The 15,606-nt window shown below is 42.5% G+C and overlaps 8 protein-coding genes across 10 annotated transcripts; 6 read left to right on the forward strand and 2 right to left on the reverse strand.

Moving 5' to 3' along the window:
• Nucleotides 1–904: 904 nt before the first annotated feature.
• On the forward strand, nucleotides 905–3,170 carry LOC6563742 (nuclear RNA export factor 1). The gene has a single exon (XM_001989663.3). The coding sequence runs from the start codon at nucleotides 1,080–1,082 to the stop codon at nucleotides 3,003–3,005; it is 1,926 nt and encodes a 641-aa protein (XP_001989699.1). The 5' UTR covers nucleotides 905–1,079; the 3' UTR covers nucleotides 3,006–3,170.
• Nucleotides 3,171–3,526: 356 nt separating this feature from the next.
• Nucleotides 3,527–5,047, reverse strand: LOC6563741 (cleavage stimulation factor subunit 1). The gene is made up of 3 exons (XM_001989662.3): nucleotides 4,954–5,047; nucleotides 4,030–4,894; nucleotides 3,527–3,899 (listed from the first exon to the last, which is right to left on the reverse strand). Exons 1-3 carry the CDS (start codon nucleotides 5,022–5,024, stop codon nucleotides 3,561–3,563), a joined length of 1,275 nt encoding a protein of 424 aa, XP_001989698.1. The 5' UTR covers nucleotides 5,025–5,047; the 3' UTR covers nucleotides 3,527–3,560.
• A 129-nt stretch (nucleotides 5,048–5,176) lies between these two features.
• Nucleotides 5,177–6,093, forward strand: LOC6563065 (nucleolar protein 16). Its single transcript, XM_001989661.3, has 3 exons — nucleotides 5,177–5,352; nucleotides 5,410–5,691; nucleotides 5,771–6,093. The coding sequence occupies exons 1-3, from the start codon at nucleotides 5,255–5,257 to the stop codon at nucleotides 6,009–6,011; spliced, it is 621 nt and encodes a 206-aa protein (XP_001989697.1). The 5' UTR covers nucleotides 5,177–5,254; the 3' UTR covers nucleotides 6,012–6,093.
• Nucleotides 6,094–6,527: 434 nt separating this feature from the next.
• LOC6563064 (elongation factor 1-alpha 2) lies at nucleotides 6,528–11,573 on the forward strand. 3 transcript variants are annotated; one of them, XM_032737804.2, is made up of 5 exons: nucleotides 6,528–6,589; nucleotides 7,911–7,967; nucleotides 8,570–9,490; nucleotides 9,548–9,753; nucleotides 9,834–11,573. In XM_032737804.2, the coding sequence occupies exons 3-5, from the start codon at nucleotides 8,668–8,670 to the stop codon at nucleotides 10,191–10,193; spliced, it is 1,389 nt and encodes a 462-aa protein (XP_032593695.1). In that variant the 5' UTR covers nucleotides 6,528–6,589; nucleotides 7,911–7,967; nucleotides 8,570–8,667; the 3' UTR covers nucleotides 10,194–11,573. The 3 variants fall into 3 exon arrangements, with proteins under 3 accessions (XP_032593695.1, XP_032593696.1, XP_001989696.1); XM_032737805.2 differs by lacking the exon at nucleotides 6,528–6,589 and adding an exon at nucleotides 6,920–6,935; XM_001989660.3 differs by lacking the exon at nucleotides 6,528–6,589 and adding an exon at nucleotides 7,719–7,789.
• Nucleotides 11,574–11,739: 166 nt separating this feature from the next.
• On the forward strand, nucleotides 11,740–12,465 carry LOC6563063 (tubulin-specific chaperone A). Its single transcript, XM_001989659.3, has 2 exons — nucleotides 11,740–12,099; nucleotides 12,170–12,465. The coding sequence occupies exons 1-2, from the start codon at nucleotides 11,891–11,893 to the stop codon at nucleotides 12,291–12,293; spliced, it is 333 nt and encodes a 110-aa protein (XP_001989695.1). The 5' UTR covers nucleotides 11,740–11,890; the 3' UTR covers nucleotides 12,294–12,465.
• On the forward strand, nucleotides 12,400–13,217 carry LOC6563062. The gene is made up of 2 exons (XM_001989658.3): nucleotides 12,400–13,025; nucleotides 13,081–13,217. Exons 1-2 carry the CDS (start codon nucleotides 12,400–12,402, stop codon nucleotides 13,193–13,195), a joined length of 741 nt encoding a protein of 246 aa, XP_001989694.2. The 3' UTR covers nucleotides 13,196–13,217.
• LOC6563061 (nucleoside diphosphate kinase) lies at nucleotides 13,212–14,068 on the reverse strand. Its single transcript, XM_001989657.2, has 2 exons — nucleotides 13,869–14,068; nucleotides 13,212–13,653 (listed from the first exon to the last, which is right to left on the reverse strand). The coding sequence occupies exons 1-2, from the start codon at nucleotides 14,061–14,063 to the stop codon at nucleotides 13,321–13,323; spliced, it is 528 nt and encodes a 175-aa protein (XP_001989693.2). The 5' UTR covers nucleotides 14,064–14,068; the 3' UTR covers nucleotides 13,212–13,320.
• Nucleotides 14,069–14,590: 522 nt separating this feature from the next.
• LOC6563060 lies at nucleotides 14,591–15,579 on the forward strand. Its single transcript, XM_001989656.3, has 2 exons — nucleotides 14,591–14,987; nucleotides 15,051–15,579. The coding sequence occupies exons 1-2, from the start codon at nucleotides 14,616–14,618 to the stop codon at nucleotides 15,468–15,470; spliced, it is 792 nt and encodes a 263-aa protein (XP_001989692.2). The 5' UTR covers nucleotides 14,591–14,615; the 3' UTR covers nucleotides 15,471–15,579.
• Nucleotides 15,580–15,606: the final 27 nt, after the last annotated feature.

Genomic DNA, 15,606 nt, shown 5'->3' on the forward strand with positions numbered 1-15,606 from the left:
TTTGTGCAATTATTAAAAAATAACATCGTGGCGAGTGACGGACCCATTCCACATATATTACTGGGTTCGTTGCCCACGGACATGTTTTAAACTTAATTACCAACTACTTAATTATGATCTAGCTAACTATTAGACTTACATTCATACAATATAGCATATATATATATATATATGTACTGATTAAGGCATTAATGCGCAATGGACTTCCAGTGAACATTTACTGATATTTTTTCTTAAGCTCAACAAAGGATATAGCGACTATAGTTGCGTCTAATTAAATCCATCACACAAAATCGTACAAAATCCGCACAAATCGTACGCACAAAAGTCCCTAGCATTTGTATTACATACATACATACATACATACATACATACCTTTATATATGTATTTCGATTTCAATATTTACTTAAAGCAACAATTACGACTTAAACTAACAATGCGCTCAATAAATAGATATTATGCAATTTTTAATTTATCTGGCTTATTAAAATATAGTGTATATTTTGTATATAATATAAAGTTATTGATGTCTCACAAACTGTAAGGACAAATATCCTGTGAACAAATCAAACTCACAGTTACTCGCAGCATTCTTCGTTTTAAAATGCGCGCTCCTCATATAATCGATTTGTGTGCAGCAGTGCTGCCATCTATCGATTGCCCAAACAGGACATATCGAACAGAAAAAATCCGAAAAGAGAGGACGAGCTGAACGTACACTAAAGGGAACAATAATAATTTTAAATTGCTTGTGAGCTAAAAATGATTGAAAATAAAAGTAAAAACTTTAACATATATATTATGGTTTTCTGAATAGATGCAGTTTGCCAAACTTTTAAGCATAGCAATTTTTGTGTGGGGCAAAAAGGTAAAACACCATCCCTATGAAACAGTGATAATTCGGCTATCGATACTATGATCTCCGCAGCTTTGCCTATTTCGTCTGACAAACGGATATCGAATAATAATACAACAACTGTTACGAGTGCGCAACTTCAAGGCTCTAATAGGCTCAAGAATTCGAGGCAGTGCGCGTTACATTTAGCCAGCTCCTATATTGCACGAGGGAGGCGCAGCCATGTCAAAGCGTAGCGGGGTCATCGCTCACCTCTACAATAACAACAACAACAACAATGTTGGCCGCACTGCAACACATTTCTGTGTGCAAAAGGACAGGGATGTTGATGTGGAGAATCATCAGCGTCGCAAGGAGCGCAATAAGCGAAGCGTCAGCTTCAAGGCGACACGATTTCAGCACAAGGGCGATGTCAAGCTGCGGCCGCAGGATGTGCGCCGTTGGGATGAGGACGAGGACATGAGCAGCGAGGCAAAAGAGCGTCGTTGTGTCCGTCGTCGCGGCTCACCCATTCTCAGGTGTGACAAATCTGGTAAATTGCAGACGAATAGCTTTGGTTGGTATCAGGTGAAAATCTTAAATTGTCACATCTATGACAAGGACACATTGATGCACTCCTTGCTGGCGGCGTTGTCGCCGCTCGTGTTCGAGCCGCAATATTGGCACATGGAGCGCGAATGTGCCAAATTCTACACAGATGACCTGGAACTGGCCGAGCGCATACAGCAGTTGGGCCGCAAAGTTCAATTGCCAGATGGATTCCGCCTGATGATGCGTGTGCGCAGCGGCATACCCCAGGTGACCATCGACGAGGAGTTCAAACTGCGAATGAAGATGGTGATGTCCAAGCGGTATAATCTGCAGACTAAAGCGATCGATCTGTCGCGCTTCCATGCCGATGTCGATCTAAAGCCCATCTTCTGTCCGCTCTTCCGTGTGAATGTGATGTCCACGGCACTGGATATAATCTGCGAGAATATACCCGATGTGGAGGCGATTAATCTGAACAATAACAACCTGTACACCATGGATGCCTTCAAGGGTGCCGAAAAGCGGCTGTCACATCTGAAGGTCATTCATATGGGTGATAATAAGCTGACGTCGCTGGCGCATCTCTTCGTCCTGCGTAAATTGCCCATTGTGGAGCTGGTCTTGCGCAATAATCCATGCCGTTCGCGCTACAAGGATTCACAGCATTTTGTCCGTGAGGTGCGTCGTAAGTTTCCCACATTGCTGCAACTCGATGAGGAAATATTGCCGCCCCAATTGAACATGGTGCCTGCCAAGGCATCCTATTTGTGCGACAGTGCTGGGATGGAGGTTGTCCGCCAGTTTCTGGAACAGTATTTCAACATCTTCGATTCGGGGAATCGACTGCCACTGCTGGATGCATACCATGAGCAAGCAATGCTCTCGATCTCAATGCCCTCGATTAGCCAGGCGGGCCGGCTGGACAGCTTCTGGAAATTCAATCGTAATTTGCGTCGCAATACGACAGCCGATCGGGAATTTTTGCGCATGCGTCTTTTGAGCAGTGGCCGTTTGGCCTGCGTATCCACGCTGGATGAATGGCCACGGACGTTGCACGAACGGCACACCTTCACTGTCGATCTCACCGTCTACAATCCGCAAATGTTGTTGGTATTTACGGTTACCGGTCTGTTCAAGGAATTTACTGGCAATGCGGACAGCTCCGCGACCACTTCCGCCCAGCAGCGACCCCATGAGCTGCGCCATTTTGTGCGCACCTTTTTCGTGGTCCAACAGAACACTGGTTTCTGTATTCGCAACGAGACGGTCTTCATCACCAGCGCCACGCTGGAGCAGACAAGTAAATTTATGGAAACACAACAAGAACAGCCGGTCACAGAGCATCCAAGCATCTCATCCATTAACACTAACTCAATTCAGAGTCGCTTCCAAGCGACTAATCCAGTTGCAGTCGCTCAATTGCCAGCTTCAACGGCCACACTCTGTGATGCTACCAAAATGCAAATGGTGCAAGCCATGTGTGGGCAGAGCCAAATGAATCTCGATTGGAGCCGCAAGTGTTTGGAGGAGACGAATTGGGATTTCAATCATGCGGCCTTTGTGTTCGATAAACTCTTCAAGGAAAACAAAATACCACCCGAAGCATTTGCCAAATAATTCCAAATTACAATAAGTGTTAGCATTCCTATGCGTGGTCCTCTTTTTCTAGGCTGACTAAATGTTAATCCCCATTCCAAAAAACTACTGGCCATCTGTATCATATCATATACATATATACACTAACAATAATTGTCACAAATCAATGTCCAAAGAAATACTCAATATGAGCAAAATCATAAAAATGCCTAATTATCATAAGGGTTAAACATGAGTGGGATATTTGCAAAATGTGGGAAATAATGTGGCGAAAAGTCATTGCATACTATTGGGCATCTCACAAAAATGATTTCTGCTGATTGGTGCTGTATACTTTTGGGGATGGGGAAATGTGCAGGGCGGCAAGGAACTACTTTCGGAAATAGCGCTATCTCAGCCAAATCGTTACAGATGGTGCATTGGAATCGCAAAGGGCAACTCTATTAATTCAAGGATTATGAAGTTATCTGAAAACCCAAACTTCAGATAAGAGTGGCAATCGACAATCAATTGAACAAAAAACAATTAGACATTTTCTGTTTGGTTTTAAATTTGTATTTTATTTATTTCTTAAACTTATTGATTATTGGCACGACGATACCAAAACCGTGCCCGAAAATCATCGGAGCAGGTGAGAAAAGCGGGCGCATTTGGCGAATGGGTTATGTATCGAACGGGTCCATTGTGCCCCAGTGAGTTGAGCGTGAGGCGGCAGCCATTGCGAGAGTTCCAAGAGCACAACGATGTGGTCGCCTCATCCGGGAACAGGACGTAGTCTTCGGTGTGGTTGAAAACAGCTTCCGCTTGATGCTCCTGTTTGCCCGTTGTCCCAGCGCCCGTATATGTTTGTATGGGGCGACTGGTGCACAGCTCCCACAGATAAACAATTGAGTCCATGCCCGATGAGAGCAAGTACTACAGAAAAGAAAGAAGGGAATCACTTGTTATTTATATTTTAAAAGTGCTTGAGTGACGCCAGATAATTGCAAATACCTATTTCAATTGAAGAACAAGGTTATTATTATTATTATTTTGGTAGGCTCACCTTTCCGTTGCGTGTGAATTGCAGGGAGCAAATGGCCGCTCCACTGTGGGCTTCAGCAATTGTGTTGATGCAACGACCGCTGATGCCGTCCCATATCTTGATATCGCCATCAAAGCTGCCGGTTGCATAGAGCTTACCGGTGGGCGAATACTTTACGCATGTGACGCCCGACTTGTGCTGCTGCGATGGAATGGCGCTGACGAAGCATTGTGTGGTGTGGACATCGTAGATGCGCAGCACATTGTGCTCCGTGCCAATAGCAATGTAATCGCCTGTTGGATGAAAGGACACGCACAGCACTGGCTCGCAGTCGGTGAGCACCTTGTGCGCCTTCTTCACGGATGGCTTGGCAATGTCGAAGAGTTTCACGGTGCCGTCACGCGAGGCCGACGCTAAAATGTGCTCCTTGGGATGAAACTCCAAGTAGGACACCTCATCTGTGTGATCATACAACGTGCGTATGACAGGATGGCCCTGCTGTTCGCGACCCGGCTCAATATCCTCGGGTGCCGATTTGGCCAACATGCGTTCGACGTCCAGAATCTTGATACTTGCATCGACGCTTCCCGTCGCCACCAGTGAGCCGTCGAAACTGAATGCACCCGCACGGCATGCCTGCTTGTGGGAGGTCACATAGGCCGTTTCATAGGAATGCGGCTCCGGGGCGAGAGCGGATGCCTCCGGCTCAAATTCCAGATCAATGCCGGGCAGCACATCATCCGTATTGGTCTTATCCTTCTCGGCCATTGTTTGCATGCCCGATATCATCACATGCAGCAGCCGCTCACTCGGCGCACACTGATCCGCTTTAACCAGCATCGAGAGTTCCATTGCAAACTTTTCCAAGCCATCGTACATCAACTGGCTGCACATACAGAATTCGCATAGATTAACATTGTGAATGGACAACTATTTACTACATACCTTATCATTAACCGGTATAGTATTTCCCGGTTTTTAACCAAATTATGTGGATCCAAAATTTCGTCGCGCATCTTTGTAAATAAAAATGAATACCAATGAATTATCGATATATTACACAATCGACGAATATTTGGGAAGTATATTAAAATACATCGATTGATTTAAATATCGGCAAATCGTGAGGCTAACATGATATCGATTACAATATATTTCGATAGCACGCACACACACAGCAACAGCTGCAACACGTGCAACTTGTTTTGTTTTCATAGTGTTTTCCGCAATTTTAAACAGATAAACCATGAAAATCCGCAGGAATCATGTGCGCAAGCGTTACCGCTACAATGTTAATCGCAAAACTATGAACAGAACACGCTCGTCCACTGGAAAAATCAAGGAGTAAGTTTAACTGCTTATATCTCAAGCGTTGTTTATACTCAAAAGCGTCTTTTGCAGTCCCGAAATGCAGAAGTTGTGGCTGGAAGGTAAACGCGTCGGCACCAATTTCAAGGAAATGGGCTTGGCCAGCGATCCAAACAAGTCTGTTGGCATACCGAATTATAAACGCAACAGACTCGAATCTGTCAAAATTGTGAAGAAGCTCGATGATGACGAGCTGGCGAGGCTGGACTCCAAGGCGCAAGCTGCAGCAGAAGAGGCGCAGAAACCAAAGCGGGGTCATGTCGTCCAAGAGCTGGAACAAATGGCCATTGACCGACGAGCCGATCCAGAGTTCAGGTATGGATATAAGCGTGGATATGGATCTTTGATTGATTATATTAATTAAAACCAAATGTACATCATTGCTTTATTGCAGATTACCCAAAGGCGTTGTCAAGGAGCTAACATATTTTCTCGGCAAGCACAGGTTCAACTATAGGGCCATGGTCGCAGATCGTCGCAATCACGGTCAGTGGACGTGGCGGCAGTTTCGATTGAAAATTCGTAGATTTATGGCGATTCCGGAACAATTCAACGAATACCTCAAGCAAAGAAATTTACCAATAGGCGTTAAACCAGATTGGCCAGAATACGATTCGGACAGTGAATGGAAATGAAATAATATGACTAAGAATAGTACATAAGCACACTTCTATACATACTTATTTCCTAAATACAAATATACAAATGTTTAATTGATTTCTGGTAAAGATGACATGTCCTTTAGGTTTGAGTTTAACTCTTAAAATGTAAGAATTTTGCTTAATATCAATTGCAATGATTGACCGGAAATAGGAAACTATTTCAATGTATTTACAGGTTAATTCCTTATATTTCTTTATGTAGCTCAACACTTCGGAATATATTGCAAGAAAATGAACTTGATTTATAGAAATCATGAAAAAGAACGCTGCCTGCAGTGAATTGGTAACGGTAAATTCGTGCCCTTCCTCGTATGATGCACAGTCTTGTGTCCGTCAGTGTTTGATTTGAAAATTTCCCGCAATTTTGAATTTGTCATGTGCGCGATACCCATGCATGCCCATGGCGATCCCTTGCCCCAGTTGGTTGGTGGCTACTCTGTCATTTACTCGGCGTTGCATCATCGTGCATCGGTTCGGTTCGGTCACATCGTCAACCGTCAACCGATTGCCTGTCTCTGTCGATTTCGGTCTTTCCGTTTTCTGGTTTCGAGGTAAGTGCACGCACTTGGGTGTGCAGCTTTCATAAAATCCTTAAATACCGTTTACATTAATAACCATCGATTAACTTGCTGCGTGCCAAATAACAGTAAAGTTCTTGTGCTTCTGCCAATATTTATTATTGTTGAATATTTTACAACATTTGTTTCGTCGAGAGGCGATTGAATTTCGTGCGTTTGCCGGCCGGTATCTCATTGTGAGGTTTTTGCATAATAAAGACCAAAGACCTGCAGTGTATGTATGTATATAACGGTATATATGTGCACGTGTATGATGTAAATTGATCGGGATGTCAAATATTGCAATTATAGGAGTGTCCGTTCTGTTCGAAATAGATATGTATGTATTTATTGAAAGCTATGAATACATTTCATATATATGTACGTACATTCGTATATGTGTATGTATGCATATTGTATGCCTATGTGTAAGTTTGTGTCTCCTTGTTGTTTTTGCAAGTTTATCCAAGACGACGCGACTGCAACAACAACAACGACGACAACAACAACGACGAATTCGACCAACGGAAACGATGAACAAGTGCAACCCGAAACAGCGGCATTTTTCCGCTCTCTGTCTCTCGTTCTACACGCGTGTGTGTGTGTGTTTGTGTGTGCAGTTTTTCACCCTTTTGAAATCGCGAATTTTCTGCTCCGGCGACAGAGAAAAGAAAAAGAGCATACGAATGCCGACAAATGCCGGCGATGAGCAAAAGGCAAACGAATGCCGATGCAATCAGCTTTGCAACCACAACAATTCCCACCCCACACACCCCACCCCACCCATCATTGATTTTCACTTTTCTCCTTTGAAACAAATAATTATAATTGTTGTTCAATTTTTGTTATGCTTCAATTGAAAAGAGAGTCGTCCATTAAAGAGGTGAGAATGGGTGGGGGTGATAGTCGTTTCGCTAAGTGCACGTGTGATTGGTTGGGTGGGATGGGGTGGGGTGGGTAAGTTGGTTTTGTTTTTTATGTGGTGTGGGAGTGCATCGCATCGTCGGCATCGTCGTGTCATTCGGCTCCAAAAGTCTCTCGTCGTTTGTCTGGGTTCATTATTGATTTTTCGTTTCGAGAATTTCGAGGCTCGGTTGGTTGCATACTTCTTGTTGTCCAGATTTTCCGGGCATTGACTAACGAGCAGACGTGCAGCTCGCGCAATCACTCTGTCAACTTTCGATAGTGTTGTCGGTATGTGTTTTATTCACAATTCTTTATTGCCTTTCGCGGCTTGCATTGCAAAATTTTATCAATTTTCATTAATAATTAAATAATAATAGATAGTGTTATTTTTACTTGTGCTTCTTTCTAGGACATCGTCAATTGGAGAGCTTGCAAGCGGCAAGTTGATTTCACGACCACTTTCCGGGTGAGTCTACTCATTGCTGTAGTATTTTTGTATAATAAATTTATGTAAATTTTAAGTATGTACGTTTGTATTAAGAATGGATCTAAAAATTGTAACGCTTTTATTCCAGTTCAAAATTACTTTCAACTTGTTTTTCTTTAAAAACAAATATGAAAAATACTTGAATTAATTGCACAAAATCTGAAATGGAATAACTACTAAATTAAACTAACATTTAAAGGTCATGCTAAAGAAAAATCAGATATTATATAGTTCTGAACGACCATTGTGCTTACAGATATTGATAATACATATATATTTTGGTCTCTACACGGCAGAGTCGCGCCCACACCCTCGTTTGACTATACCTACATATTCATATATATTTATATATATATATATGCATGTATCTATGTATGTGTATGTAAGTCCTGCCTATACTCACTACTCGTGTCTAGCACACGCCTTCACTTCCTCTCTCTATCTCTCTCTTCCACTATACTCCACACACACACACTCTCTCTCTCTCTCTCTCTCATTTGTCACCCACGCTCCTTTGGTATATAAATTGTATATATATATATATATGAATAAGTATATATGTGTGTATGTATTACATTTAGGTTTTATAGAGACAACTACTAAGAAGGGAAAACCGGATATTATTGGAGAAGAGCAGCAAACTCATCGTCGTTGATTATAAATATAGTAGAATAACACCATGGGAAAAGAGAAAATCCATATAAACATTGTTGTCATTGGACACGTCGATTCGGGCAAGTCGACAACCACCGGTCATTTGATATACAAATGCGGCGGCATCGACAAGCGTACGATTGAGAAGTTCGAGAAGGAGGCCCAGGAGATGGGCAAGGGCTCGTTCAAGTACGCCTGGGTGCTGGACAAGCTGAAGGCGGAGCGTGAGCGCGGCATCACCATCGATATTGCACTGTGGAAATTCGAGACGGCCAAGTATTATGTGACCATTATTGATGCGCCCGGACATAGGGATTTCATCAAGAACATGATTACCGGCACCTCGCAAGCCGATTGTGCTGTATTGATTGTTGCTGCCGGCACCGGTGAGTTTGAGGCGGGCATCTCGAAGAATGGCCAGACCCGAGAGCATGCTCTCTTGGCCTTTACGCTGGGCGTTAAGCAGCTGATTGTGGGCGTCAACAAGATGGATTCAACTGAGCCGCCGTATAGCGAGACTCGCTATGAGGAAATCAAAAAGGAGGTGTCCTCGTACATCAAGAAGATCGGCTATAATCCGGCCTCCGTTGCCTTCGTACCCATTTCGGGCTGGCACGGCGACAACATGCTCGAGCCATCCGAGAAAATGCCCTGGTTCAAGGGTTGGTCTGTAGAGCGGAAGGAGGGCAAGACGGAGGGCAAGTGCCTAATTGATGCGCTGGACGCGATTATGCCGCCCCAGCGGCCCACCGACAAACCGCTGCGTTTGCCTCTGCAGGATGTCTACAAGATCGGTGGCATCGGCACAGTGCCAGTCGGTCGCGTCGAAACGGGTATTCTCAAGCCAGGTAAGCAAAGAAACGACCTACTACTGGTTTGGTCTACAATTTGTATCTCAATTCTAGGCATGGTCGTGAACTTTGCACCAGTCAACCTGGTCACTGAGGTCAAGTCCGTGGAAATGCATCACGAGGCACTGACCGAAGCCATGCCCGGCGACAATGTCGGCTTCAATGTGAAGAACGTGTCGGTAAAGGAGCTGCGTCGCGGTTATGTCGCTGGCGATTCCAAGAACAATCCGCCGCGTGGTGCTGCCGATTTTACCGCTCAGGTGAGTGTTCCGACATGCTCGATATTATCCACTTGACTTGATCAACCCACCGACTGTTGTTTTGTTGACTACCCCCCCAGGTAATTGTGCTGAACCATCCGGGGCAGATAGCCAATGGGTATACACCGGTGCTGGATTGCCATACGGCACATATTGCATGCAAGTTTGCTGAGATCAAGGAGAAGTGCGATCGCCGTACCGGCAAGACCACCGAGACCGAGCCGAAGGCAATCAAATCGGGCGATGCGGCCATCATTGTGCTGATGCCCACAAAGCCGCTGTGCGTCGAAAGCTTCCAGGAATTTCCGCCGCTGGGAAGATTCGCAGTGCGCGATATGCGTCAGACGGTTGCTGTCGGTGTCATCAAGTCGGTGAACTTTAAAGAGACGACCTCGGGCAAAGTAACAAAAGCCGCTGAGAAGGCACAGAAGAAGAAATAACTAGGGTGTCAGCAGACTTGTAATTCAAACAACACTCAAACACTTCAGCAACAGCAACAACAACAGCAACAGCAAACGGCAACAGCAATAATAACAACAACAACAAAAACAACACCAACAAAAACAAACATAAGATTTATAGTATATATTACTCTTCGACGATCTAAACCGAAACAGGGGCTAAAATCAGAGTCAAAGTCCGTGGCACATCATCAAATATCAGCAACAACTATTAATTGCTGCATTCAAATATTATATAAACTTGAGGAGATATTGCAATTTATTAGTAACAACAACAACAACACACATACAATAGGCGAGGGCATCTGTGTGATGCCAGTCATCAACACAAAATCAAAGATGAGCCAACAACCCATTGATAGTAATCCTAATCCGCACTTAGGCACATCATCCATACCTTTGCCAGCTGCACTTGATGTGAAGGAGCAGGAGGAGGAGGAAGAGAGAGGCATGGCGAGTGGGCGGCAAGGACACTTGGGTCATTTGGAATCATTCCCGTATGCGTACTCAAAATCGATCGCCATCATATTCATAATTATCATCTACTATAACTATCTAAACTTGTTTCGCCACCGCAAATCATTTCGCAGGAAACAACCGTCTGGTTTTGAGACGGAGCAGAATTTCGAAGTCGCCACTGGAGCTTGCTGCTGCTAGCCCAGCCCAGCCCAGCCCAGTCCCCTGCTCTCGAATCGCACCCCCTGCTCTCTTGACACTCATTTTTATCATCACTTAACATAATTTTAAAGCATCCACACCGTTTCAATCAATGGATTTTAAACACTTTTTATACTTTTGATAAGTCAGCCGGAGGCATTCGATTTAAAATCTATTATATAAAGTAATTTCAGAATTTAGTTATAAACCACCATTCTGCCATCACACATAATTAAAAATTAACAAACACATAAGAAAAAGCAAATGCAAAAAGAAAAAAAAAACACGAGACTACATTCGCAATGAATTCAAAATTTCTCCAAAAGGAAAAAGACAAATGCTTAAGAAGTATTACAAAAATATTTATAATACATAATCATGCGGTTTTGACAAACATTCTAAATGTTCAATCGAGCCTCATTGGCATTTGCGTACATTAATCAAATGTTTCTCATAAATGATGATTAACCACATAACATACATACATACATAAATACATACATATGTCTTATGCATACTTAGTACATACATAAACACATAATGCATTCATTGTCGTTACACACTATAAAACTATTACAATTGTAACCCACAATAGAGAACCATTCATGGATACAGAAAATGTTGCTTAATAAACATAAATGATCTTTTAATGTATTAATTGACTAAATAAAAATAAAGAATGCTTAACCGTAACTTACATCATTTTTAGTTGTTTTTTTGGGGAGCATTTCTATGTTTGGTTCATTTCTAAGCTTATTGCATACGGTTTGAATAGCAGGGGATTCTTTTTGTTGAATTTTTAACCGGAACTATTGTGAACTAATCGAAAAGAGTGGCAAGTCTGCCAGCTGACTCACAGGCGGCATTTACAAACAACACAGGCAAGAAACAACAGGCACAGCAGGCTGTGCACAGATTGACGATAAATCATTAAATTATCTCGAATATCTTTGACTATTGTGGCAAATATATATATTTGAGGAGACAACAAATACAGCTCATTCAATAATAGCTCAAAAATGGCAGATCCACGCATCAGGCAACTGGTCATCAAGACAGGTGTCGTAAAGAGGCTGTCCAAAGAGAAGACTGTTTATGAGAGAGAAGTAAATACAGAAATGGCTCGTCTGGAAAAACTGAAAAACGACAGCTCCGATGAGCATGTACTGCGCAAGCAGCAAGAAGTGATACAGGAATGCGAAATGATGATACCGGACTCAAAGCGAAGGTGACGCATAATAAATGAGTCATAAGTCGAAAATCACACTTTATGCATAAATTGCAATTCATTTTCACAGATTGCAAAAGGAGTTCGAAGTGCTGCAAAAATACCTGCAGGATGAATTGGATCTCAAGGAAACGGATGCCTATATTAAGGCCTCAGAAGTGCTGGCCGAGGCGAAAACTGTCCTAGAAGTGTGAGCAAAGCAAAGCGAGCTGCTCTAAATCAATTATATTGTATTTAATCAAACACTCCACTCTCCATGTACCAATGTATTTTTAACGTTAACCAACACTTGTCGCGAAAATGCCGCACCGACACAAATTGAGAGAAATAAAAAACAATTTATGCAACGTATTTGCAAATCTAGAACGTTTAGAGAATTTATGCAATGGACCTCCAAATGACTTTGATTTGGAGCACTCTTTGGAGCTGCAACGATGCACAACAGCAATGCTGGCGCAGCTGGCGGATTTGCCGTGTGAGAAAATTACACGCACACAACAACAACGCCAACGAAGACGTCACAAAGCAAAACAAAAAATGAAGCTTCAAAAGCTCGCGAAGAAGAGAGCAACAAGGAACTCCAAGGGTACAGCGATCCACACCGAATCCAATGAAACATCTACAACGGTGGAGCAGAGACAAGCAGAACATATTACACTGAAGAAATTGCACAGCGCCAAAAATATTCTCCACACATTGGATTTGCTGGAGAGATTGTTCAAGGCGCGCGGCGGCAACAAAGACATCGCACACAAACTGGCCAAATTGCGCACAGTTTGGGGACGAGTCCGACAGGAGTGTAAAAATGCCAACGCTGCAGAGACCACCACGAACTTTAACGCACAATGGGCTGGAGTTATATTTGGAAGCACGTCTCTCACGTTGGAGCCGGGGAAACAGAAAACACAAGAGTTGCTGGAGCGACGGTAAGACTAAAAAAGATTATATATTTTATGTTACATTATATATTCTTTTTCTTAGCATCGTTTGGGACTCGTATACAAGTTATGGCAAGGGGAGCAGCTGCATACCTAGCGGCTGGGTGTTGCCACCTGAGCACTGCACGGCGGAGTGGATGAAGTTTAAATGTAAATAAAATGTATACAATCACATATAGATACTGTGGAATTTTTTATTCTTTAAAAGAATCACTTTAAGACTTAGGTGAGTGGCGGCATAGCATTGAAATGCAGATGTTACACATTGGCATGCATGCATCATCTATTCGTAAATCCAATCCTTGGCTGCTGGAGCCCAGGTGACGAGTTCCTTCTCGTTGAACCAGAGGGCAATCTCCTTTTGGGCCGATTCGACGGCGTCGGAGCCGTGGATGATGTTGCGGCCAACCTGGATACAGAAGTCACCGCGAATGGTGCCAGGCAGGGAGTCGGCAGGGTTGGTAGCGCCCAGCATTTGACGGCCGGTCTTGACCACATTGAGACCCTCCCACACCATGGGAACCACTGGACCGGAGTTCATGTAGTTGACCAAACCGGGGAAGAAGGGACGGGCAGACAGATCGGCATAGTGCTTCTCCAACAATTCTTTCTCGGCCTGCAATCAAGCCAGAAATATCATATACAATTATACTGCTAAGCCATCATAATTTCCATGACCTCTAAGAATATTCTATATAACCTCAACCGGTCGTTGGCAACAGCTTCCATGACGGCTATTTACCGTTGTTGAGGTTATGTACGACAATTGAACATGCGTATTTATCGATTTTCTTTTAATTTGATTAAGCCGGCCGCTTTTATTTTACTTACCCACATGAACTTCATTGCTACCAATTTGAAGCCCTTCTGTTCAAAACGCTCAATGATCTTGCCGACGAGTCCTCGTTGGACTCCATCGGGCTTAACCATGATGAAAGTGCGTTCCTTGTTGGCGGCCATTGCGAATGAGAATAGAGAATAAACTGCCAAAAGCGTAGCAATCATTGGTGTGGTTAGGTTCTTCATTTGAGAGTGTGACCATTTTTTGCAAATTATAAAAATACTTAATTGCTATTGCCAAATACCACATTCGTGGGAACTTAATTTTGTCAGTAACATTAAATTTTATTATAAAGTTAATTGTTTAATCTTCTACATTTGCTTAATTTATTTTATTTTGCTTGCTATACATATAAAAGTTAACTATTGTTATAGATAAATAGAGGCATCCTCAATATATACACAACTTTCTTTCCTTGTTTTTGAGGAAAAATTTCTGCTTGAAGTACAACTAAAAGCCTCACGACATTTTAAAATTTAAGTATTGGACTCTCCACAAATAGCTAAACTAAATGTAGATGCTTAATAATTTCAAAAACCATTGTGGTCACATCTAATGTATTTTCAAGAGTTAGTATTTTAATTACGCTTTGACAGAGTTCATATATCTGTCCCTCTCGGCTTAACTTATACATTAAAATCAGCTGAAGCTTTAGCAAAAATGGATTAATTGCAAAAATTAGATTAAATTAAACAAAAGTAAAAAAAAAACAATTTAACTTAACTTTAAAAATAAAAATGACAAATGTAACCGAATCAAGGCCATATTGGTCTGATGAAGCAATCAGTTTTATTATCACAGCAATTCGGAAAACTCCGTACATGTGGGATAAAACCCACAAGGATTTTAGTATTCGAAGCTTAAAGCACAGTTTTTGGATGAATTTGAAATATACGCTTGAGAAACGATTCAATTGTCGAGCATATACAAATGAGCTGGCTAGAAAATGGCTTAATCTATTGTCCTACTATCGGGCTCAGCAAAAGGCAATTTTAGATGCAAATGGCCGAGGAGCACAGCCCGAGGAAATAAAACGATTGGAGGGCTGGAAATTCTTCCAGCTAATGAAATTCCTCCCCCTTGGTGGGCATGACAAGAATGGTGTGGATGTGAGTATGTGAAGCAAAAAATAAAAAATAATACTAAATGAGCAAAATTCAATCAATCAATAGGTAGAGAATGTTTACGACAGCACCCACTCGGAGGATTCGGACAACATTAGCTCGTCTGCGCCAATTGACGAAACCCAAGCAAGCAGTCAATATGCTGATCCGGGAAGTCCCTTTCAGCAGTCCACTTCCAAAGTAGCATCTAAGAATAAAGCTGGAAAGCAAATAGCGATTGAGGAATTCAACGTGCCCATGGAGGATAACGATATAGAAATTGAGGAGACAACATCAATACCATTAGAGCCCATGACTGATGGTTTTTCGAGCACGCCTAGTTTTCACTATGGAATGGCAATTGGTCAGGAGGTTTTTGAGCTTGAAGAAAACTTGAAAATCGATGCAAAGATGGAAATTATGCAAGTTATTGTCAAATACCAAAAGCAACAACTACACCGGACCGCAATGAATCTAGCTGGCAGTTAAGCATTATTAATATTATTATTAATGGTTATGTGTATGAATTTCGAACACTCGAATGTATGTATGTTTGTAAGTTTGCACAAATTCCATAAAAGATACACACAGGGTGACTCGTTTCAGTAAATATTTTTTGGGTTGC

The sequence above is a fragment of the Drosophila grimshawi genome, unplaced genomic scaffold, assembly GCF_018153295.1.
Source record: "Drosophila grimshawi isolate 15287-2541.00 unplaced genomic scaffold, ASM1815329v1 contig_311, whole genome shotgun sequence".
In the NCBI taxonomy this organism is placed as follows: Eukaryota; Metazoa; Arthropoda; class Insecta; order Diptera; family Drosophilidae; genus Drosophila; species Drosophila grimshawi.